At 33.9% G+C, this 26,118-nt stretch overlaps 1 protein-coding gene across 1 annotated transcript; it reads left to right on the top strand.

Moving 5' to 3' along the window:
- Positions 1 to 2,090: 2,090 nt before the first annotated feature.
- On the top strand, positions 2,091 to 25,716 carry LOC110998502. The gene is made up of 25 exons (XM_022267186.2): positions 2,091 to 2,241; positions 7,075 to 7,216; positions 9,067 to 9,264; positions 10,472 to 10,579; positions 10,978 to 11,118; positions 12,173 to 12,325; positions 12,783 to 12,913; positions 15,821 to 15,974; positions 16,067 to 16,228; positions 16,298 to 16,397; positions 16,471 to 16,609; positions 16,811 to 16,977; positions 17,144 to 17,223; positions 17,406 to 17,543; positions 17,911 to 18,015; positions 18,222 to 20,055; positions 20,171 to 20,270; positions 21,200 to 21,410; positions 21,575 to 21,966; positions 22,145 to 22,329; positions 22,528 to 22,663; positions 22,755 to 22,873; positions 23,257 to 23,384; positions 23,528 to 23,692; positions 23,806 to 25,716. The coding sequence occupies exons 2-25, from the start codon at positions 7,097 to 7,099 to the stop codon at positions 23,950 to 23,952; spliced, it is 5,313 nt and encodes a 1,770-aa protein (XP_022122878.2). The 5' UTR covers positions 2,091 to 2,241; positions 7,075 to 7,096; the 3' UTR covers positions 23,953 to 25,716.
- The last annotated feature ends 402 nt before the right edge of the window (positions 25,717 to 26,118 follow it).

The following is a 26,118-nucleotide window of genomic DNA, read 5'->3' as shown; positions in this document are numbered from 1 at the left end:
TGAGAAATGGAAAATTTAAGAATCCTTAAAAACTAATTTTGACTCGCGCTGTTAAAACCGTATTCTTATGTAAGAAAACTCACGACTTTTTTGTTTGTCTGTAGTCTTTGGAAGTCCGTATTCTTTTAATATGACCTACATTTCACTCGACATCGTGTCTATAAAAGCACAAAGCAATATGTCAGTTTAGTTTTAGCAAGATATAATTAAAATGCTTAAAATGCAGTATCAGTTAAAGCCTTTATTTTCTACCCTATTCCTTTTAAACAGTCGCATTGAATTGTAATACACTGGCAGAGTATGCATGTAAACGCCTGAAGTATGTGTTTAAATATGATTAAAGAAGAGTCGATACCTCTTATTCGTATTGAGGTAAGTTTATTATCGCATTTTATCATATATTGCCTATTTTTATATTCGATATTTAGCGGACAATCATCGAAATGCGACACGTCTTACTTGAAACAAATGCGGCACTTTGCAAAAGTTGAAATCTTTGAAATTCCCTTCGACAAATGGGAGAAGTTTTCTTCTGGCTCTCAATTAAAGAAAAATAATTAAATGAGTAATAAAAAATGTCAAGTTAATGGATTAACAAGTCTAATGACGTTACGCCGATTACGAAAATACCACTAAACACATAATTTAGATTGTTCTTAAATCGGATAATGTAAGAAAGAAGAGCTGTCATTTCAACGAACACAGATTTCTTATTATCGTTAACGTCACTAACGGGTAGTATTTTTTTGAATTTAAATTGTTATTATTATTACTTGTCAGTAAGTAAATTTAAGAACAAAAATACCGTTAATATCTGATGTTAATATTTAATCTGATGGAGCATTTTATTCTATTAATAGATTCTTTTGGTTAATGATCTTATTTTAAATGCTACCAACAATGCTAAGTGTACTGAAGAAAGTGATTAAAGTGAGGTCCAGATTAAATAATGTAGTTCTATGTCTAGTCTATCGGCTCAAGGCCTAAGTAAATAATGATGACGTCTGATCGATAACTGGTGGAGAACTTTACAAACTTGAGTGAGCAAAATATAAATTGAGGTCGACATTTTTAAAGTTTAAATTATTAAAAAAAAAGGAAAAATAAGATTCATTGCGAAATATTTTTGAAATCTAATTAATGAATACTACAATTGTAAATACAATAAAAAGGATTGTAAATAATTGTAACGTGATAAAATATACTTATGCAGCGTCATAATGTACGCAAATACTGTCCATTATTTTGAAAATTCAGCTTATAATAAGAAAGAAGGAGACGAAGAAAGAAGGCAAAGACAGAGAACGATTGTCGACAAAACAATAAATGAGAACCTGAATAATTACTAGAAAGCACGGCCTGAATTTTAACAAAAACAGGACGAAATGACGGCAGACAAAGATGACAAAAATGAGTTTGTTGCTTTCAGGCGTTTAGTTCTAACATAAGAGGCTACTTTTTAAAGGCTTCAGATTGGTTCGACCGCTCAATCGAACACCAACCAATTCCTGTAACAGTTCGCGAATTGTGTTTGAAAGTGTCTAATACTACTTTAATATGACTATGACTTTGGAGTTATTATTATTATCGACCATTAAATATTCGTTAATTTATATATCTAGCAACATTGACCAATCAAATACATCACTAATATTAACAGTTTTGAACTATATTTACTTTGATGTAATTCAATACGACAATGGCCGCTCCGTCATTTATAATAATGTCTATTAAATAACTAATTCTCATACAAACTATGTAATAGTTGTTAATTTGTAGATCTAATAATACTAGCTTATCGTATAAATCAAAAGTATTAACGGTTGTAAGCTAATAAGGCTTTGAAGTTGTTAAGTTACAATCTCTGTGACATGTAATGACAATGGCAGCTGAAATCAGCGCATTTACTCTGAAATCGTTGTTTTCTTACAGAAATCGAAACTCGATGAAATATAAAAATGTTTTCTCTTAAAGGGACTTAAAGCCAATTACAAGTTTTATGTGTGTATATTTGGACATACTTTGTCTTCCCTTAAAATGAATTTTGTTTGATCGCTTACAAAGACGCCTTTTATTGTTTCAGGCTGAAGAGGGTACTAGCAGAACATCAGAGGGAGAAGACAATGACGTGAGTGAAGTGAATGTCGATTCCTCCCGAGGAGTGTCTGTTGCGACGTCCCGGGAGGAGGATGACGACTCCAGTATTAATGCCAGCAACGCTAGCAAGAGTCCAGGACAGAGGTAAAATACTTTTGCCTATTAGTGATTCAAATAATATTTGTCCAATTGATTATGTATCTCAGAGGCTCTTTAAAATTAAAGATAAATCGTAGGCTAAACCAACTGGCCATGCATCATGGTACAGTTTCAAGAAATATATATATTCTTAGGGTTTCGGAGATTCTTAAATAAACAGGCGCGTACTTTAAACTAGGTGTAATCGTTAGGCTTTAGCCTGACCGGAGGGCAATCACAAAATCAATTAACTATTAATTATGTTTAAATTTCTCAAAACAGTGAAGGATTAAATTTATAATAGCAGGAATATAATTAAATAAAACCATAATCAATTTAGATAAGAAAGTACTGTGTGAAAACTATAAAGTGAACTAATAGATATGTACTATGAAACCCCACTGATTCAATTGTAAAGTAAAAAGGAAGGCGAAACGGTGTCGCGTTCGTTCCATTGTAATAGAAAAATAAGAAATAGTGATCGTGATGCGTGTCTTTGGATGGACTTGAGATGCTGTAAATCAGTTTGAAAGATTACTGTTTGCATAATTGTTTAGGCCAATATACAATCATTATAACAATATTTAAGACAAAACTAGGTACATTTTATTCACATATTGGCGAGTTCCGTTAGCATGAATATAATGGAATATTCTTTGTTAATCAATCAAAATCTAAGTCAACCCGGGGAAATCTCTCCTTAGACATAAGAACATATGTTGCATTCAAAACTATGTTTGTACATATATAATGAACTTTTGTATAATTTATAAATACATTGAGTGTTCATTGACGCCATTGAGCTACAGCTTGACACATATCTTATATCACGCATGCCTTCCACAACAAATACACTTAGGGTCTGTTTCACAATGTATGGATAAAGTACCAAATAGCTATGTAACACATACATTATTCGGCAGATAAAAGTTTTGAATAAGATACTTCGCGTTTCATGATGAATAACGCTATCTGACAGTCGTGAAACGCAAACATACTGTTTATCCTACCAATAAGTAATAAATAGCTTATTTGGAACTTCTCCGGACATTGTGAAACATACCCTCAGTAGATAAAAATATATTCCACATTGGCACTCAGTACCTCAAACACATATGATTTATATAAGAGATACACTAATGAATGTTTTAAGATATATCGTTTGATTAAATCAAATTATGTACAATTATATACAAAGAAATATATTTTATTTCGGCTTATTGGGGTCAGAAGGCTAGTCTCGAGCGTTAGAATAGTCAATCGATACATTCGCAGGCAAAGAGACTGGGTTCGTAGTTATTTTCTCATGTGACGTCACACGATATGCGCTTGATCCGATTACACGTCAAGGTAATCCGGCCAACACCGCGTGTGACTCACTATTACTTCGTTCCTTCAAAGATTTATTGCCGATCAATATCTTAATAATATTTATTATTTTATTTTAATTATATATTAAATAATTATATATTATAATAATATTTAATTTTATCGATCTCTTTCACTTCAACGGTTGAGGTTTTTGGTAATTAGTTGATCTAAAGTTTTTCTTATTTTTTCCCTAAAATTATACGGAAACTTATTTAAAAGTAAAATGTAATTTTACTAATGAATGCAGGAGTTGCCAGCTGGTTTCTGCTGACGGTTAGCTTCAAGCCAATGGCTCGAAAGTAAAATGGGCACTGACGTGGACTAATTAACTACTTTCCTATATTCATAAGAATTTTATTATATAAGATTCTGTAAAACATGCAGTAGAAACTTAACAATAAATAACGCCACCAAAAAAATAAAAAAAATATATAAATTACCTTACATGAAATTACCAAGTATTATCCTATTCAATATGATTTTTTTAACCCTTTAAATTCAAAGAATTCCGATCGGATGATGCCTGAAAAAATATTATTTCCTCCTATTCGAATGCCGGCTTTAACTTCTATCTACCCTCCAACTTCCTCTAGAAGTATTCCTGAGCGTAATTTCTGCCTTGTCTTCTTTTTAAATAAGTAAGTATATTCAAATTAATATTTACGAGTGAAAATTTATTTAAGAGAAAAACACTTTTATAGAGAGAACCCTAAATGAGAGAATCATGTCAAGTTCACTAACGAATCAGTTGAATCAAGTTCAGCTGTGCTCATGAAGGCTTTCCATTTGATTGTCGAGTGTCCCGTCGGACTCGATATGTTGGTTGCTTCTTTCGTCACAACAAAACCTCAGGCAATCAGATGCAGAGTTTGTGAAAAGATATTTAAGATCTTATCAAAACTCTTTAAGTTGAACACATTTATTACTTTCTGTAAGTTTTATAACAAAAGGGACACTCTATGATATTACTGTTCAAATAATAATAATAATAATAATAATAGCCTTTATTCAGATACATTTTACATTATATATTTTATATACATTTAAACAAATTTTCATTTTAATCTAATTCTGGTGCATCTGTGTTATCATTTTTGTTACAAACTTGTAGTGGACAAATACCTAAGTTTAAATACCTAATTTGCCTATAACGTGTCTTCAAAAATTAAATGGATATGCAAAACAATATTAAGTGTAATTTCATTCAAACGAATAAAAAATATAACAAAAGTAGACATTCCATAGTTACTACTACAAAATCACTAATTAAATTAAACAGTGTAGCATAATATATCGTTTCCTATATTAAGAACTTAGAACACCGTATCGCAGTTGTATTGACATGGAATTAATAGAGATAATCTCGGCCCCATTTCCATTAACCTTATTTGAATTTCATACATTGATTTTTAATGAAAAAAACTAAAAAAGCACGTTAAAGCTTATATACTTGATGTATAAAACAAAATTCTTATTCTTTCAAAATTCTTATTATTGAAAGCTTTGCTACTTACTACTACTTACTACTTACTACTGAATATAGAAATTTCTTTGTTAAGTAAATTGTTGCTGATTAAACAGACTAGTACTATAGTCGTTCTATGTTGGCTGTTGTACACTTTGAAAAAATAAAAATAATACGTTTGAATGTACAAAAATATAACTTCTTCTAAATCCTTCGTGTTCTCAAAAATGCAATTTATGTAATGTCTTTGTAATACGTGACTACCGCAACTAGTTTCTAATATAATATTTCTTTAATATCACTGTAAGCCTGACTCCTATGTAAAAAACAACCACAGGCTAACAATCTCTTAAGCATAATTTATAAAATATTATTTGACAATGTTAAGTAAAAATATTTAATTACTCCACGTATGACCAAAATAATTGAATGAAATAACCACACGATACGTTAAAGATCCCGTGTATGAGAGATTTCTATGTACGAACATCTAAGTGAGAAACGAATTAATTCTAGGTTGATGAAGTATTCTCCATTCGCATCACATACAGCCCATGAAGACGTGTAAGTTGTAAACTGTGTACGAAATTTGTAAATGTTTGCTTACGCTTCTTAGTCGAGCACTAGGTGTGGACTTCGCTTTTGGTGCTGGAGTCTGATTAACATAGTCACCAATCATCATTTTCGCGACGATTTCACGTTGTATCAAATAAACATGTCTTTTACGTGCACTATTCTATAATTTTATAAAATAGCTTATTGAATACAACAAAATAACCAATTACTCGCTATAAAACAATTCGTAAAAATGAATTAAACAAACTAAGTACTGCAATTGAAGGCAATAGACAAGGGGATCATTTCGTACTTACTAGAATTCAGCAGACAGGCACTTCATTCACATAGAGGAACATGCCTGCATGATTCAGCACCCATATCTACCACTGGCTACTACAACTGCTCACGAGATTAAATCTACAAGAAGCAATGGCACGAAGCGCACTGCGATACCATTCACGATACACAATAGAGCGGGTCTTGTCTAGATAATGCATGTTTTAGTTTATTTTGTGATGAGGCTAATCACAAAAGCTGTGAGTTTCGTTCGCTTCGTCAATATTTAGGTCGCGATATTTTCAGTCTGGAATCAATGAGGCTTAATTGAGGAACCCACCCTTCGATACCTTTCACCACTCCTCTTTTCCCCTTTACAGCAAAGATAGTTGTTCCGCGACTCTTGTAATAATCACACTATCACGTAACACGAGCATCCCTTTGTAGGCGACCGATCATTGCATCGAGCTCGTCCGCTCGGAGGTCCGAAGGGGACTCCGAGAGGGCCAGGTCTGACTCAGACTCACGCGGCCATAAATGGAGACACGTGCAAGCTGTCATGGCATACTACCAGGCACTCAGGAAAATAAAGAGGTTCGATTGTATAGAAGAACGACAACATCTTTAACTTTGTATTTAATCGTTGTGTTCTAACTATCCTCTTTACTCGTATATAGGACTTCGGGAATGTATAATCGGTGGACTTTGTGTGTTTCTTGTGATTAATGTGCCTACTAGTTTTATCTTTACTGACTTTATTTCCGATTCTTAATAATCGAATCTTTTTAAATTTTATTCTTGTTTGCATTTGAATGATACAAACTGCGAGATCTAGTTGATTCCTGAGTTTAGATTAGTTTAGTTTAGATACGTTTGTGTTTTCAGAGTTCACTCCACGACTGACTTATGTATGGAATTACTTTCCTTTCTTGTATGCCATGCAGCATGATACATTTTAGATAACTGTGTGCACGATAACCAATCACTCTGTCATGACCTTCGCGTATTCCACTCGGGTGACACAATTCAAAAGATAGATAATTAAATTGACAAACCAAATTTGGGTTCTCGAGACTTAAAATTGTATTTTTTATGCAGTGAGATAAAATGTTTTCATTTGAATTTTAAATTAGTCTGTTCAGAATTACTTGTATTTTTATACGTTGTAGAACAAAGTCCAATCAAAGATGGATGAAATTACGAACTACGGTTCAACTCAGCTCAGCGATCCAAAAAAAGCCGACCCTGAAGAGAGAAGATTCATTCTTGAAGCGGTTTTCAATGCGCCAGATACCGGAAACGCAAGAAACAGTAAGATTTTAATTTACAACTTGCTTTGCTAATGACATAATTATTAACAAATGCATACATTAAATCGTAGTCTGTTTAAAAAGTTCTTGAGGTATTCGATAAAATTCAGGTTTATACACTTTTTATACCTTTAAAATTTTATTTATTTATTACAGATATACATTATCCTTACAGACTAATTATGTACAAATATAATATTATACGCATAATATACACAATATCGCTACTGTGAATTCACTCTGCGAACATACAAATATGTCGATAGTGTCGGAGACAGTATTCAGGCGCAACGTTCTGGATAGCGGGGATCTGTGCAGACTGGTTCTTACCTTTGGTATCGCAAATAACCTAGGCCTTCGCCGTCGCATATATCCCATAGGTACTAAGAAACCCAGTTCTTGAAGTACACTCGGGTTGCACACTACACCCCTCAAGACTTTCAGTACGCAGTAGGCCAACTGTAAGTCCCGTCTGGGTTACAATTTGTTATACGCCACCATCCCTAAGACATATGATATTGAATACATTAAAGGATAGTAGGGATAGACGCCATACAGTCCGTTATAGAAGTGTCGCTTGAGTGTGAGTTGACCCCCTGACATGTTGTACTCATGATGGCGAGGCAATTTGGCGCAACTAACTATCACCATGGCACATTTATTAATATTTAATTGGAGATTATTTTAAATGCTCATCACATGCACATACACATACCTACTCCACCTATATCTCCTTGCAAGTGTTCACAGTCGTCCACCCCTTGGCAGGAGTAATTTTAGATCGTATACAAAAATAAGGCAACTAGTATGTCTTATTAGTTCTGGTAAATCGTTCACCATTATTGCAAACAGCAATGGCCCTAGATTGCTGCTCTGACTCACGCCTGATTTAGTGTAGTATGGTTTCCACTGACACCCTTTGTACTCTACATACTGCTGGCGAGCTCTCAGATAATTAGCAAAAGAATGTAATAGTTTTGGAGTGAATCCAATACTTACCAACTTCGATAACAGTATGTATACGACGTTAAACGCCTTCAATCAAAGTATACAGCAACCTGCAATCCGGCGTAATAGGGCGTTACATAATTAATTACATGCTGGCAGTCTGAAAAGTACGGTTCTACTTGTATTAAAATGCTATGGTTCAGAGCTCCTTCGAATATTATAGCGGAAGCCGCATCCTTCCACAGAGTCTTTTTCATCACTTTTGGGTATAATCACTCTTGTGATTTTCCAGCAATCTGAAAGTAACCGTTGTTCAGGCATAGATTGAACAAATAGGCAAGGGGCTCGGCAGGTATAGACCGACGGTCCCTCATAATATATGCTGGTATGCCATCCGAGCCTGCCAAGCGCTTCAGCTTTAGACGGGCAAGCGCATCTGTTACCTGCGCTAATGTCAGTTTAGATACCTACATACACCTACGGTACCTGCTGCCATCGCCTCCTTCATATTCAGTTGCGCGGTCTCCATACGGCTGAGTAAAAATATATATATAAATCTTGTTGAGAAATTTTCAGTGTTGTGAGTTTCTGCGTGTATGAAAGCATTCTGGAGTCCAAAGTCTTGAATTACCTGTTGTATAATTTTTTTTGTGGGTAATATTTGATTTATACCTATTTTAAGAACACCTTTCGACACAACGCAAATAAATGACTTCTATTTTCAAAAAAACGAAGGATTTTTTTTTTGTTTTTTAAGTTTAGGGCTATGATGTACTTATTTATTCTCTTTCCAAGGAGAAGGTATCACATTATCACTATTTATTAAAGACCCCGTGTGTGTAAATGTAAAATAAAAGAACAACTATAGCAAATAGTAATTGGATGACTTTATCGTTTACTTAGGTGGAAGACACTGGGTCTGAAGGGGCGACCGGAGAGCACAGATCTACCACTCGACAGAGGCGGAGGAAAATACGTGCGCCTAGAACTGTCGTTAACCCAGATGAGAATTTTTACTTCTATTGGCTCTGGCTCATTACACTTTGTGTGCTCTATAATTTATGGACTCTCATCGTGCGCCAGAGCTTTCCTGAGCTTCAGGTATTTAAACGTTTCTAAATTATAATAATTTTAATCGAACCATCTAAATCATACTATGATAATCAACTACAACGTAATTGATTATCATAGTTTCGTAGCGGTCTCTTCGTTTTAAAAAAGCTGGTTTTTCTTTGAATTATTTTCAAGACAAGATAAGAGCAGACAAAACAGTACATTATGAAATAATGAAGTAGCCGGAATAAAATTAATAGTATGTTTACACTTTTATAAAATGTGGATTATTTTTATTGAAAGTTCTATAATATATTGTAGTTGTAGGTTTAACTGCCGTAGATTTATTTAACATATTAAAGTAATTGCTACTAATACTTATAATGTTATTTGAAAAAATATGAAACATTATATTTTGCTTCAAAAACACAGTTTAGTGTACATTAAAGAACAAATCCATAAACGTAAATATACAAAAATGTGATTCGTAATTTCTCCGAAAGACGAGCAATGAAGGTGGCCGTACGTGACGCTTTCCTAATAAAATGAAGTGGGCGAAGAGAAATGTTTGTAAAAGAGCTGCCTCCAAGATACCGCCTCGAGAAAATTAAGTAATTTCACACTAAGACCCAAGCCACTTTAAGACGATGATAAAACTTCGTTTTAATTGTTTAATTCACTTTACGGAGAACTATACTGTTGTAGCTTCTTTTGTAAAAGTTTACTTATAGGGTATTATTATAGGTATTGAAATGTGTGGCTCACACACTCCATGAAAAAGTTAAAAATATCCTGAGTTTTTGTTATGGTCAGAAGTGATTCAATTTGTTTAAGGCAAAAGAAATAAGTAGTCTGTAAGATAAACTGTGTCCCCGAGAGAAGGTATTGTCCCCTCGAGACGATGCGGGCATTTCAGCCTTTTGTATATATAACGAAATCCTGTGGGGAAACCTTTAATGCATAATATATAAGATACATTATATTTATATTTAAAGAAAAAAATATCCGTTACAAACGTTGATCACCCCATCTCTAAAGCTTATAGCCGTCGCGTTATGTAAATATAGTAATAAATTCATATTTATTTAAGTCAGTGAAACAATTTGTATTATAAAGTACTGCTTTTTATGTCATCATACAATAATTATAACCATCATTTATTATTTTGAGACAGCTGCGGCTTCAGTTGCATCTTAATTCAAATACACCAAAATTAATTTCGTGTAAAAAGCTCTGCGAAACGGCTTATTTACAGATGATGTGCCATTACTTCTGGTTAACCTGTGACGGTATTGGTGACCTCGTGTTTGCGTTGGATCTGGTGGTGCAGCTTCGCACTGGGTACTTGGAGCAAGGGCTTATGGTGAGAGTTGGCCTTTCGAGTAGGTCTTGTAACATATGTATACATCTTAATATTTAATTTAAACAGTAATACATTTTATTATAATATAATAACTGTGCAATATAAGTATAAATAACTTTCAAGTGAATAAGAATAAAATAAGGCTTTCGAGAATTGTTAGATTGTACTCCACACTCGCTCCGGTAACAAAATTCTCAACGAGCAATAACAGACGAACAAACTTGAACCCTGATGTTAATTACTTAATTATCTTCGAGTGCACGATTAATTAACTGAGCGAGCCTCAAAATTACACTATTTTAATTATTCGTTATTTTAATTTACTCTTTGATTGATGGATTACAGTACCTCACATGTGATAATTTAGTTTGTATCTAATATATATGTATATATATCAGGTGTACGATTCGAAGAAGCTAGCAAAGCACTACCTGACATCCCGTCCCTTCCTTCTGGACCTGGCCGCGCTGACGCCCTTGGATCTGCTGCAACTTCGCATCGGCACTAACCCTATCATACGATTTCCCAGGTTCCTCAAGGTATATCTTTACTACGTACGCTAACTCCAAGTCGTTTGGGATTCATTTTATTCACATAATTGGTTTTATGTATAGGCCTGGTATATTATAACATAGCTTATTATTATATCCAGCTCAATCAATTTCTGTTTTCTGAGAAATGATCAAGCTAAAATAACCTTCTTACTTAATAATTATTTAGTAACTTCATTAATAATTCGAAAAAAATGTTTTTTATAATGTAAATAATTTTAATGTAATTGTTAGTAAAGGAGAATCGAATCGGAGAATGAGTGTTGTTAGTCAAGAGATTTTTTTCCCCATAAAGACTTGCTAATAAATGCCACAATTTCGTCAAGTGCCTCAACGAATCAACGATATCGCTACATAAGCTGCTCCTAATATGTCTTCCTTGATATAACCATCTATTACGCGGCCACAGGACTTGCGACAACAGTACGAAGGGGCGTTTTATTTCGCTTTATTCAAAGAAAATATTCCTTTATGTCTAAATAATGTCTCGGCAGTGTATAATATACATGGCCATTTAAAAGTTAAGCATATCCCAGAACATGGCATCTATAATAGGCATGATAATAACAAAAAGCTCTTAAACGGAAATTGTGTTTTTCCACTATTTGGAAATTGTTTTAGATTTTTTGGGTAACAAGAATGTTGTCTCTATAGTTTAGACGCCTACTGTTTACAATGAGCAACCTGTGCCCTGAAAGGTCGCGTAAAGGCCGCGTGTAACTCAGGCTGTCACTCTGCTGAAGCGATGTCCTCGATTTGTCCATTAGGCCTCCTGTACCCTCTAAATAATACGCCTCTCTCAACATTTTAAGGAATACTTTTCAACATGCTAAAAATAGCTGATCCTGTGATGTCCGCTATCTGTTTTTTAGACTAAGCAGTAAACCTGACTTTGTTATGTACTATACTATACTAATTTGTGAGTTATTGTGTGCGAGACACAGGAGATTGAACACTTACTTGCCTTTAAAGAAATCCTAGGCTAAGACTTTGATGAGGAATTATTTATTTTTAATGTAAACAATAAAAGTATGTTTTCCAGGTGTACCGGGCTGTAAGCTGCTACTACATAGTGGAGTCACGAACAGTGTACCCCAACTTCTGGCGCGTCATTAACCTCATCCACATTCTGCTCATCCTGGCACACTGGTTTGGTTGCTTCTACTTCCTGCTCTCCGAGGCTGAAGGCTTTCAGGTGACTTAACGATCACAAAGTTTTAAGACGGATTCTGTCTGTTGGTAATATAACATGGAATTATCCTTAATCTTCGAAAATCTTTTAATTTAATTTGATTAAAAATATTATTTTAAATATAGAAAACCTCAACTTTGATTTGGTAGAAGACAAGTGCAGAGCAACTCCGAAGACGAAAGCTTCACAAGTGTCATAAAAAAGTTTTTTCATTAACAGTGAAAAGTTTACGTACAGCTATCGTAAAGTTCTCAATGAATGTAGAAGTTAGTGATCTGTTTAGTCGGAATTCCAGAAACTTCGCTTTAATTGATTTTATTACTGGCAATATTCATCTCCTTCCAGGCGGAAAACTTCTCCTTCACTAAAACTTATTATTTACTTAATTTTGACAAGAAAATCGTCTTCAACCTCCCGTCTTCCGTTATTTAATGACAATATTTAATTATACTATTTCCAGGGTGACTGGGCGTACCCCCACCGACCTGGTGATTATGCGACTCTCACTCGGAAGTACCTGGGCTCTCTCTACTGGTCCACACTCACCCTCACAACTATAGGAGACTTGCCCACACCCGAGACTAATGCTGAGTGAGTACTTCTGTAACTATGTCTGTGAAAACCGTAAACACTAACAAAACATTCCAAATTTATAGCAAAAAGATTGAATAGTAAGGCTCGTTCTGTTTCATAAATTTATCTCAAATTAATATTTCAAAAGCAATGTTTGAATAATGTAAATTTTCTTACTTAGTTATTATTCGTGGATCGTTTTATGTAAAAAGATATCCGTTGCGGTGTAATAGTCGCTCGGAAAGATATATATAAAGAAAATTTTGATTTTTTTTTAATTTTTATACACTTAAATTATGTAAGCCTAACTTTTGCTTAGTATTAGCAAGTGTCGAGTACGTAACAGACGGTGCTTTTACTAACAAAGAAGTCAAAATGTTGTTATATTAAATAACTTTCATTTTAGTATCTAATACCTGTGGCATGTTAAGCATAACTAAACCATACAATACTGTTTTTAAAGACAAATGGCAGAGTTGATAAACACGTTATTAACGATAATTATTATTTAGTCAACTGCTGTCTAACTGGGCCATAATTCTTATACAAGTCCTAGGCCCTAACCTAAGTCTATTGTCAGAGCGGAGGTAGACCACTCACAAGTACTAACCTGTTATACCAGCGCGCTGGGACGCCCCAAATTTCTGCCACGCAGGGGACTCAAGTCCCGACTTCTGCAGTTCAGGTCTAACCGAGGGTATGTGGCTGCCCCTTGATTGGTCAGATTATGCTCTTAATGTCGTGGTTCTATATAATACAACTTTTTAAATACAGATATATTGTACGTGTTTGTGCCTGGTGTAATGAGGGAAATTCCGATAGAACAAAATCGTTTAAAAAATTCTTAAATAAGTAGCTGGAAAAGTTAATAATATATTTACATAATTAAAATAACTAAATTAAAACTTCGACTTTTCGTTTACATTAAAAAAATAAGGGTTCTCGGAAAGGGCACGAGTAGATAAATCTGTCCTGAGGTCATTAAGCAGGGTCAGCGGCCGGGGATCGGTCATAAATTAAGCGAGCCACTATTGTCTGTGAATTACTGCTGCTGTCATTAAATTGCCGATCGCTAGGGTTCGTCATATTTATACTTGGCCAATACTTCTTGACCATTTCAATCGCACAATATAGAAGATTTAAGCAGCTTTAACGTACAAATAAATTTTAAGCGTTTAAACGCGTCACTCAATTCAATATTACTGATCCGATGAAATATTTTAAAGTGATTGGTTTATTTGATAAACGAAGTGAATTCATCACTCGAATAATATAAAAGGTAATCCTATTATACAAATTTTACGGTTGCTTTAGGTTATTTTCCATATCATTAATTATTATGAGCATAATGATATACGTTTAAACGTCACTTTTTTTACAGCTTTAAGCTTAAGCTTCAAAGCAAGTTTAAAACGGACAATTTAGTTGCAAGATAGTTCAAAGATAGGTCTAAATAAAGCAAGTACACGCCTTCTATGTGTCGCATAATATGTAGAATTGAGCCGATCCCTTTTTATGACATAGGGCTGACGAGCACGAGTCACTAATGAAATCCTGTACAGTCCAAGAGCACGAATATCCGATATTCAATATAAACTTATTACAATTTCCATGTCTACAAAGCCACACAACACGAGGATGACAAATTTCATATTTAACTCAATATTGTAAAGTTAAATTCGTTTCGTAACTCAAATTAGTTGTAGCTGTAATGAGGACGGGGATTTGAGATGGATTTGGTAGAATCTGTCACTTACTAATAAGTTAATCTAAAGAGTAATTTATATCTCTGTCTATATAGGAGAGAGATTTAGTTATGTTAGCAAAACGTTTGTATAAAATATGGTTGATTGCGTCTTGTTGGAGCTTATATCTATATTGATTTAAATGATCACCTATTTAATCAGAGTGAAACTTTCTCTATATGGGATAAAAAGGGTGATTATCCCAAACGGGTTACGGTTACGGAAACTAATTGTTTTTATACGCATTATATATTTTTTTATTTTATATACGGTATTAAACGTAATCAATATATCAATACTAAAATGTTACATAATCTGATCAATCACTGGTATTAGTTAAGTAACTCTTTTAAATTATATTCTAATATAAATTATCCAATACTTTTATGCGCACAATGGCTGTTCATACATCACCATCTTCTACGTTGTATGTCATATTATAATCAGCTACATGGAATTATGTATAATATATAATTTTTTAATGAAATTGGAATACGTCGTTGCAGTGTGAACTTCTTCTAATTCCCAGAGTTAAAGTAAAAAAAAATATATCTCCGCCTGTCTGTCCTTAAGACTAAACATATAACGTATGCAATATTGGCATATAAACTTTGGATTAAATTAACAGCCATTGTCATGCACACAATAAAAATGGCGGCGGCAGAAATTTGGAGGCTGTTCGCTTCGCAGTGATAGAGTATGGGTGCGGCGATTGATGTCAATAGTTCGTCCCTAATCGAATTCTTTTGTTATTTCTTTTTATTGCTCATCAAAGTCAGAAAGTTTTCGAACAGCCTTCATAGAATCTAACCGCCATTTTATTATCGCTTCCGGCCACGCCTGTTTGTTTGTGATTTGTAACTGTTCGAAAACTTTGCACCGCTTACTTGTTGTGTTGCATGGCTCTCATCTACGTTTCGTAGCTACATACTTACATTTAGTACTATTTTATTTTATCTTAAAGTAACTAAAATTATGGAATATGGGACCATAAAACGTGTCAAACTATTCTTCCCCGTTAAATAGTTTCCTTGATTCATATTATTCTACAATTCAGACGTTTTGCAATTTTTATATTTCATCTAGAAATAACACATAGCCAAAGGCTTCCTTCTCATTTAGGAAGAGTAGTTTACGGTTTAATATTTTATTAAAATTAAAAATTTTTGTTTAATTTCAGGTATGTGTTTACAATAGTGAGCTACTTGATTGGTGTATTTATATTTGCGACCATAGTGGGCCAAGTTGGCAATGTCATTACAAACAGAAACGCGAACAGGCTCGAGTTTGAGAGGCTTCTGGATGGAGCCAAGACGTATATGAGACATCATAAGGTACATTTCACTATGTAAATTAATTTTATTACAACAGTTTATAACGTACATATACATATCGTTTGCTTTTTGCAATTATTGTTATGCTCTAGGTTCCGGGTGGCATGAAGCGTCGTGTGCTGCGTTGGTATGACTACTCGTGGTCCAGGGGTCGCATCCAGGGTGGAGGTGACATCAATACAGCTCTAGGTCTACTTCCCGATAAGCTAAAGACCGAGCTCGCACTTCACGTCAATCTTAGCGTGCTGAAAAAGGTACCCAAAGGTAAAAAAAGTTAGAGCACGATTTTGACTTAACTAACCATTTGCTTATAAATATTTCAGGTAACAATATTTCAAGAGTGCCAGCCCGAGTTTCTTCATGATTTGGTTTTAAAAATGAAAGCTTATATTTTCACACCCGGAGACTCTATTTGTAGAAAAGGTACAAAAAAGGTTCGCAAAATAGCATACTTATAATAAGGGTTTTGTAAAACTTTTAACTCTGTGTTTTCCAGGTGAAGTAGCTCGGGAGATGTTTATCATAGCTGATGGGATTTTGGAAGTGATTTCAGAAACAGGCCACGTCCTTACCACCATGAAAGCTGGAGATTTCTTTGGGGAAATCGGTATTTTAAACCTCGACGGATTAAATAAGTGAGTTTCGTTTTATATTGTCAATTCGGAACTTAAGTAACGAATAATAATTCCAGATAATAATTAGTTTTTATTCTCAACTACTTAATGCATCATTCGTCGTATGAAGCAAGTTAGAGATGTATTTAAATAAAAAAGGGTATAGAATAATCAATTCTTTGGAATTAAATTTATGGTTTGCATGTTCTTTTTTCTTTTTAGGCGTACCGCAGACGTACGGTCTGTAGGTTACTCTGAGTTATTTTCGTTGTCTCGCGAAGACGTCCTTGCAGCCATGAAGGATTATCCAGAGGCGCAGGATATCTTGCAGACACTTGGCCGGAAGAGACTTCAAGAGGCCAAGAGCATGTCGCGACAGAAACCCAAAAGTTAGTACTATATAATATAATGTTTTGTACCTGTTATCATAGAAAGGATTTCATATTAATGTACGTTATATACAGAGATTAAAAAAGTCTTTCAGTTAAATAGTCTTTAATGTATACAATTTCTGTGTCATAAATTACAAAAAAGGACTAAACTATTACGTTCCAGACGAAGTTAGTCCCGACAAGACGGGAGGCGATGACAGCACTTCAAAGCGAATCGTCCATAAGCTGCGTACCGATGTCAAAGTAAGTTTAACTTTTACGTTCAGCTTATTTCAAACTGAGAACATTATTCCATTTCCGTTTAACATACTATATATACACTAAGGGTCCGTGTCAATTAGATGCTACGTCGCATTCCAGATGAAATAAATTGAGCAAATTTCCTTCTTTTCTACTTAAAATAGCTAATTGTCTATTGTATTCAGGGAATACGCAACGCGATCCGCAGCCGATCGCGCGGCGGAAGGCGATCGGGCGAAACCTTGGAGATGCGAGCCATGTCCGAGCCTAAAGTACTGCGCCGCATGCCTCGCGTGCACAGCGATGACTCACAGCACCAACAGGTGAAATACAAACTGTTATAACCTTAGCATCTAAGAGAGTAACCTCTTGACTATCTCATATGCTAATTAATCAAAAAAAGAGCAGTTAGTCGATTGTCAGTGCCCATTAAGGTTGCAACTCTGTTTCTAGACAAATCTTTTTGCTTTTTTTAAACATTATTTCAAATATCCGCATAACAGAAGGAATAATTATATTTCATATTAAAAAGACAATTTTATCATTCGTGCTCTCAAACGTAGCTGTTATCGGTCTAGAAATTCAATACAAAGTATTTGTATTTCCTATGTCGTGGCTCCATGTACGCCAAACTCATCAAGCATCGAATGCTAACTCGATATCATTTTTTACGAAACTACCACTTTTCAGGAACAGGCTAGTGACCCTGCGCATAAAGAGACAGAAAAAACAGTATCTCCTCTCGGAGCGGGTTTGCCTCTGCTTTCACGATTGAAACTCCTTAAGGAAAAACAGGTAGATTCATTATAAGTGTACAATTTACATTATACTCATCCGCGCAAAAATACAAATAATTTAAGAAATACTTACAAAGTACAACCGAAGTTTTTTAAAACTAATTTAATTAAATAGTTTTACTAGGAATTTGACTGCGAAGACTTAAACGACCGAAAATTAAGTTAAAAAATACATATATTTATTTCGTTTTACCAATGTTTAAGGATCGAGAGGAGAAAGTGGCAAAGCAGTGGCATCTAGCATCATCGGTGGTGTCGCCTCCACCCCCGCAACCGACTCCATCCACTAGTTCCGCTCCCGATGCGGAACCGGAAGTTATCGGAGCTGGCCTCCCTCTTATACAAAGATTACTTCTTCTAAAAGCTAAAGAAGAGAGAGAAAAAAATCAACTAACACCTACGTTGAGTAACCAGCCCTCAAGCTCTGACACCATCAGCCCCAATTCTTTAAAGAGCCCCTTAAGTCCAACGATCAAAACCCTAAGCCCGTTTCGAAAAGGCTCGGAATCAAGCTCACCTGGAAAATTTTCAAATTCTAGGAAAAATTCTTCAGGGTCCAGTGACGGAGCTTCCAAACCAAAAGTTAGTTTTAGGAATAAAATACTGCAAGTGCAGAGTGACGGCACTGCTGTATGTCAACCGCTTAGTAAAGAAATTACCGAAAAACCGGCTGCAGTCGTTGAACCTACCCCTAAAACAGAAAGTAGTTTAATATCAATTCCACATTCTGTAGTCAGTAAAATAAAATCACCAGCTAAAGTAGTTGGTTCGACATTCCGAGATAAGTTAAGATTATTGCAAAATGGATCAAATAAAGACGTCGAGAGAAATAAATTGCCCTTACCAGATAAAAGTTCACTCGAAGTTATTCCGGTTCAAAAAAAGGATACTCAAGAGGAAAGTAAAACTAAGAAACCTTGGAGTAAATTAAAGAAAGCTGCAATATTAGGCGAATCTAAAAGTTTTAGTAAGAGTAGTATAGATAAAATTAATAGTGAGACTCCCAAACAATGTGCGAATGAGAGGAAAATTGAAAGTGTAAATTTGAGTAGCCCAACGCCTGTAATTAACACGGCAGAGCTTGTCAAAATAGATAATAATAATGTAGAGGTTCATAGAGACTGCATTAATAGTGATAAGCCTAAATTATGCATTATGAGCTCTGAAACAGATGAAGAAAAATCTTTAGATCTGTTAACTTCTTCCCCAAAAAAGTCGGAGATGAAAGTCCACGAAACAAAAAAAGTCATTACGATAGGAACAATGTTGTTGCCCAAAGTAAAAAAATACAAATCAATAGACGATCTCTCCCCGGAGTATGGAGGACTTCCTTTTGTAAAGAAATTAAAAATATTGAACGAAAGGCAAAAACTAGCTGAATTAGAAAAAGTAGTTAAAATAAGAAGTTCTAGTTTAGATTGTGCAAGTTCTTCGGAAGACTTGCTTTCCGATACGCTAACTCGTAGTCATTCAGAAGGAAGCACAATGGACAAAAGAAAATACAAAAGAAAATCTTCTGAATCTATCGGAAGCCATGAGTCTAATGAGACGTTAGAGAGACGAACGTTAAAGTCTATTTTGAAAAAGTTGTCAGAAGATGTCACACCTGCAGAGAGTCCACAAAGAGGCAAAGAATTACGAAAATTGATTCGAGCACCAACGTTGGAAGGTTACGCTGCGAGACATTCAAAATTTGCCAAAAGCGTGACTTTTCATCGTCACACGCTGCCGTCTCCACCAGGCAGTGCCTTGTCTGATATAGTAGACGATGTGTTCGAACTGCCAGAACCAAAGAAAGAGCCATCAATACAGACAGAATCGTCCACTGATACTCCATTTTCGCAAACTCAAATTGTAAAATCAAGTCCTGATGTAATTATACCGCGTGAAGATTACAACATAAATATAAAATCTGAGTATGAATTACAGCAAAATTTAGATTTTCCATCACTCCGGCCCGAAGATATAAAACTTCCTTCTGAAAAACCGAAAATTACATTAATATCAGCAGTTGCTAATCAAAGGAAACTTCTACGAGGTAAGTAAAAATAATAATATGCTTATTATTATACCAATAACGATACTTATGGCTACATAAGTAATGTTATTCACTTAGTTGAATGTCATGTTCTAAGTCATTTTTCCTTCTGCAGCATCTCTAGAAGAACAGGAATACTTTGGAGAAGTATTGTTGGGTATCAAACAAGTTATTGAAGGACATTTATACGAAGTACAAGGAAAATTTCAGGAAAGGTTTGTCTTAACTCTTTCATCTAAAACAATGGCTACGAATTTCATTTTATTAAGATGAAAAATATCATCATGAATATTTTAATATGAAATGACTATTTATATTTTTTATTTTACGTATAACAGCTAGAATACATCAAACTATAAATAAAAAGAGTGTGTGTACTTATGTTCACGCGTTAGTTATACATACTTCTTTCGCGTATGGAAAAGTGATTACATTAAATTATTAAATGATTAATATTAAAATTAATCAAAACGATTTTATTTAAAAAATAAAATTTGATTGTTAATAATAAGAATATAAAAAAAATATTTAAATATCAATTAATTAAATTTTAACAAATAGTTAAGATCAAAGATAGTATAAAACACTCGGCATTTAAGGTTATAATATAAACAATTATAGATTTTTTTTTATTATTTGTACATAAAATTTGATATCAGAAATAAAACAAAACGAAAAAAGGAATATTTTTTAGACAATAAAGTAAAAATTTTTAATTAACGATGTAATAAAATTATACATACCGACAATTAACGTCAAATCTATTAATGCACTCAAAACAGTTTATTCAAATCAGTTTTATCACTAATATTCAATATATATATACTAATAAATTATTAGTAAATACTATCACCGTCGTATATGAAATTAATTTAATAAAATCACCTATATAATATTGATTGATTCACACTGTTCCATAGTACTGTTAAGAATCACATGTTCTAAATATAAAAATACTAGAATATACAACTTAAACATAGTTATCTATTTTCATGCCACTTAAAACTAACTTTACGATGTTGAATTCAGGTGTCAGTGTTCGTGCGCATCGTAAAAATTCACTCTCATCATTTTTCTCCATCGCGCCAAAAGAAGTATAACGTCAAAAATCAGTCGTATAATTTATTTCATGACTTTGTTACAGATTCGCTAGTTTAGAAAGTGAAGTAAGAAAACGAGACGAAATAATATGTCAACTACAGAATAGAATTCAAGAATTAGAGAGACTAGGTTTGTCAGCCCCATTATCTCTGAAAACCAGTAATGAGCCCGTGCTTGAAGAAAATGGAAACATACCCAATATCAATAATGATAGCTCAGCTAGTGAAGGGTCAGATGTAAATGAAGGTTTTATGGTAATTATGTTTCATGTTAGTCAAAACAGCAAAGAACTTATGACAAAAAATTTGGTCTCAATAGTTTTTTTATGAATCAAACAGTATTAACATAAATAGTCTTCAACCAAACTTGATTTATATTATTAGCAGGTGCAGCATAAATATCAGAACGTGTTTTTCAGAGAGGAGACTCTCTTGATACAGTATTTGCAACATCTCCGGGTGATGATGACAAGATTAATCCGCCTCTCAAATCAATTCCGTCATCCAGTAAACATGTATCAAATGACGATTTGACTGAAGAAAAGTTAGCAGAACTAACTGGTGGGATAGAACTTTCGAAATTAACGTATTCAGAATTACAAATGTTAGCTGAATCTATATCAAGTAGAACCACTAAGGCTTGCTCCAAGAAAGAGACGTGGAGCATCAGTAAGTCAAAGAGGCTGGACTTAAATTTAGATGGAAAAGCCGGGACTTATTCAAGGAAACGCGCTGCCAAAGTAAAACAAAGAAAATCGTGGGACCAAGATCATAGCGATCAGGAATCAGTGGAAATGCAGGAGTTGACAAGGTGAATATACACAGGAGCCTTGAGTACCTGGGTATATACATATGTAACCGTATACCTTTAAAACAATTGTCAAAAATGTATAATATAATATAAAATATTTGAAATTTTTGTAACTGAGGGTACTTGGCCTTTGAAATCTTCAAGAGGAGTTTTGTAACAAAGAAAATTTTTGTTTCAGATCAATATCACCACAAATAATATCAGAAAATCGATCGTTACTAAGTCCCGAGCAGTCGAGCCTGAGGTCCAGCAGACGAGGAATGCCATTCCACTTTTTCGGGTCTCATCTGGATAACACTAAGTCTAAAATCAAGAAAACTCTCTCTGTGGATACTGGCATGCATCAAACTGGAAGAAAAAAAAGTAACTATTATATTTGTTGAATAGTTCGTTCGTTAGTAAGTTCTTTTTAAAACTTAGTGTCATATACCCAAAAATATGACATTAATATTTCGAGAGGCTTTGTCAGGCATCTCTAGGACAACTCTTTTGTATCCCTAAAGGTGAAAAAAGGAATTCGACATTACTGTAAAAATCAGATATATTTTATTAATTTTTCAGAACAAAGTCGGGACGAGCGTAAATTTAGCCTAGGATCATTTTTTGGGTCACGTGGGGGGAGCGGGTCCCAGCAAGAAAAATCACACAGCAACGATGTAGTGCTGGATATCGGCAGCGATGCCAGTTGGAGCAACACGTAAGATATTTATATAAACCAACAAGATAGTATTAGTAGTAATTATCTTTTTCTCCATTTTTCTTAAATATTTGTCTTATAACTATATCAGGACATCGACATCGTCCAGCGATTCAGAGTCCATTCCTCATACCCCAGTTTTTGAGGAGTTCGTGAACAGCAACAGACTTTGTCAAAGATCGGGACATGGAAATAGGTCTTCTGTTAGAGGTAGGTAATTCCGAATTAAACCATCAAATGTCTTTGACAAAACAATCATCAAACCTCTAAGTTATATCCATCATCTATCCTAAGTTAAATCGCCGTCTTTGCGACTTACGAATGCGTTGCTGGCTATTTAAGAATTATTACGCTACAGTTTATGAATAGTATCAAATTGGTGCATAATATCATTGAATTACAAAAGGAGTACAAGAAGAAGTATGTTAAAAGTACCATTATACTTTTTTTCCTGATCATACTAATAATATTGTGTTAGTAATTTAAGTATTCCATTAATCGTTCTGCTCATTCGGCTCGATCATTTAGAGACTTTAAAATGGGAATGATTTCAAATATATTTTAATGATTGGATAATTTAAAACATATTTCAGGTTTCTCTGGAAGTGGAGGAGACTGGGAGTTAATGATGCTGGCTGATGAGTTAGAGAGGCGAGAAAGGCGCGAAGATGGTCGAACCCTACTGCCTCCCTATCCATCTGCTCTACGGGACCTTGAGGAGGTGACTTTAGTCGTCCTATTGTGCTTTCATCACAAACAAAATATATTTCAATATCATTTAATTTAAAGGTGTTCTGACCTCTGGGTTTGTAGTGCACGTAATGGCATAATTAAAAACGAAAACAAAATTGGGTGTGTTTATAGGAGTCTGATAGTCCTCAACGCGAGGACAGCGCTGACGACGTGTCCAACCTAGAAGAGTCGTCCTCGAGTACGCAACTACTATCGCAGTCACTCAGTGACCACCTCGAAACTTCCTTCACTGAACACAGAAGAATTCCGCACCGCCTCGGCTCATTAGGAGACCAGGTAACCTTGAAAATTCAATGAAACTTCAGTTTCATCGGAAATTGTAAATTTAAATAAAAAAAACAATGCGATTACAAAATACAACAAAAAGTTTAAAGCAAATTACGTTTCAGCCCAGGACGGAGGTTTCCCGGATGATGGTCCGAGCGTCGAGCCTCGATCCAGCCCCTCGCAGCGCACCTCCCCCCCGCCGCGCAACTCCTCCCCGCCGCGCCACCTCGCTTCGCAGCTGCAGCGACACTCATCGCAAACGGCTATGATCCGTGACCTTACTTTTACCCTTTACGCATACAATGCTTACGAGATACATCCATTACTGACTGTTTTTATTTAAACCAAATAATATAAATCATATTGTATAGTTAGTTCTAGTCTTATAATATGTAAATTGCCTTCTAAGCAAGTTAATAATATGTAGTAGGTATACCTCTGACAGAATACTGAGAAATAGTTCATATTTAACTTTGATCTTTTGACTATTATTTCAATTATTAAATGCAATACGTCAAAGTAAAAAGATAAAAATAATTAAGTATATGCATTTAAGGAACATAGAAACGGACGAGAGAAAGTTAGTTAACCCAACCAAAACTATATATTTTATTTAAGAAAATATAGAGTATAAATTAAATCAAGAAATAATAATTATGACAAAATGTTTGTTTTCCGAATATGTTAGTTAAGAAATAGGTCACGTAATGCCACTCTAGAAATTGATCTGTACAATTTACGGCACAGGTCAATACCTGTATTACTACTATATTACTGTATTACGGAAATACACAAAACAATTATAATCTACCATACATATATAATCATGAAACAAAGTTAACTTTTAGAAAAAGTTATAATATATAAAAAAATTAAAAGTTAACAATAAATATACTTGATTGAACAATACTTATAAGGGTGTTCTGTCATCTGTTATAAGAATGTTTTCTGTATAGACCATTTTGTCCTTTGTCATATTAGATAGTACAGTCAGCCCGTCTTTCCAATACAGAAGGTTCCAAACAACAACTACGACCTTCATAAATAAAAATACCGTTAGAGTAGTTGTCAAATGTATTAGTTTAAAGATAATCTTAATTATGTATTACTGAAATTGCATAATATGTAGCACAAAGGGTAAATAGCAAAATAAACACTTTAAATGATATAAAAAAGAATCTTATAAATATTGTTATTGTACATAATATTATAATGTTAATAGCAGGATTTGTATTAAACGAATTTTCAAAGTTCAAGCACAAGTGTAACTATTATTTAATAAACTTTTAAAATCTGCTTTGTGTTAAATGTCTGATATTGATATGAATTAAACACCATTAAATGCTGTTGTGCATTTAAAACTAAAATGAGTTTTCGTTTGAATCGGTATTTCCCCAAAATCTAAGATATTTATACATACGCCTTTGTTCTATTGTCAACTATCAGAGGTTTAATAGATATTGTATTGTCGTGACAATTCGTTCTAGACAACTAATAGACTCGTTAATATAAGATTATGTGCCAAAAATGTAGTGTGTAGTTTCGTAAAAAAAAATAATTAAGGATGTAAATTGTGAATAATTATTAAATAGGTACACATAACCCATTTTGTAAGACCGATTAGTACGATAATGTAGGTATTCCTATTTGTGTACACCACACAATAAATATGTATGATAATAAAAAAAAATTAGACGTAAATAATTTCACAAATATTAGGTATTAATTATGATTTTATTTTTACGTTTATGTATTCATATCACAAATTACTTATTGAATATTCTTTTTTTGAACACCATCTAGTTTTTATACTGATTTCCAAACTAATATTTTTATCCATCAAAAGTAATAAATATGACTATTGACAATGTAATTTCAGCAATAAACTGACAATTTCCATAAGTTATTTGTTATTACGTTTTTAATTAGAATTAAGAATCTGTTAATTTGGCTGGAAATTTAAATTACTATACATATAATAGAGATAAGAGGTAGGTATGTAAATGAAAGGGAGAAATACAAGATATTAAAAACCTTAAGACATTTTTTTACACCGTGTTTCTTGTATTTAATGTAATATCCTCTAAATATGGGCTTACTAGTTAAAATACAAATACACAAAATACTCACTTTGTGTATTGTGTGTAGACCATGGCTTAGAGTGAGGCGTCGCTCTTGGTTGTAGTGAATTTGATGATACTGATTATGTAGATGTCTCGGAGGACATTGATTGGAACGCCTCCAAGTAATTTTGACTGCCAGAGTTGTAATGTAAGTATAATAAAAATTTAATATTATTTTGTGTTTGTATTGTATTGAAATTCGTTTAACGAAACGTACATTTTATATTTTTCTGTTAATTATTTCAAGTAGTGGGTATTTCAGAATATTTAATTTTTGGAATCTTGGCTATATTTTACAATTGAGGTAATAAC

Source organism: Pieris rapae, chromosome 14, assembly GCF_905147795.1.
Source record: "Pieris rapae chromosome 14, ilPieRapa1.1, whole genome shotgun sequence".
In the NCBI taxonomy this organism is placed as follows: Eukaryota; Metazoa; Arthropoda; class Insecta; order Lepidoptera; family Pieridae; genus Pieris; species Pieris rapae.
The sequence above is the reverse complement of the archived record's forward strand: the minus strand, read 5'-3'. Positions and strand labels throughout refer to the sequence as shown.

Excerpts from the sequence above, each read along its gene's own strand:
- LOC110998502 (XM_022267186.2), top strand. The coding sequence starts at position 7,097 with ATGAAATTACGAACTACGGTTCAACTCAGCTCAGCGATCCAAAAAAAG. Across the intron at positions 12,914-15,820 it reads ACACCCGAGACTAATGCTGA|GTATGTGTTTACAATAGTGA; the intron begins GTGAGTACTTCT and ends GTTTAATTTCAG. Across the intron at positions 20,056-20,170 it reads TCAAAGGAAACTTCTACGAG|CATCTCTAGAAGAACAGGAA; the intron begins GTAAGTAAAAAT and ends TTCCTTCTGCAG.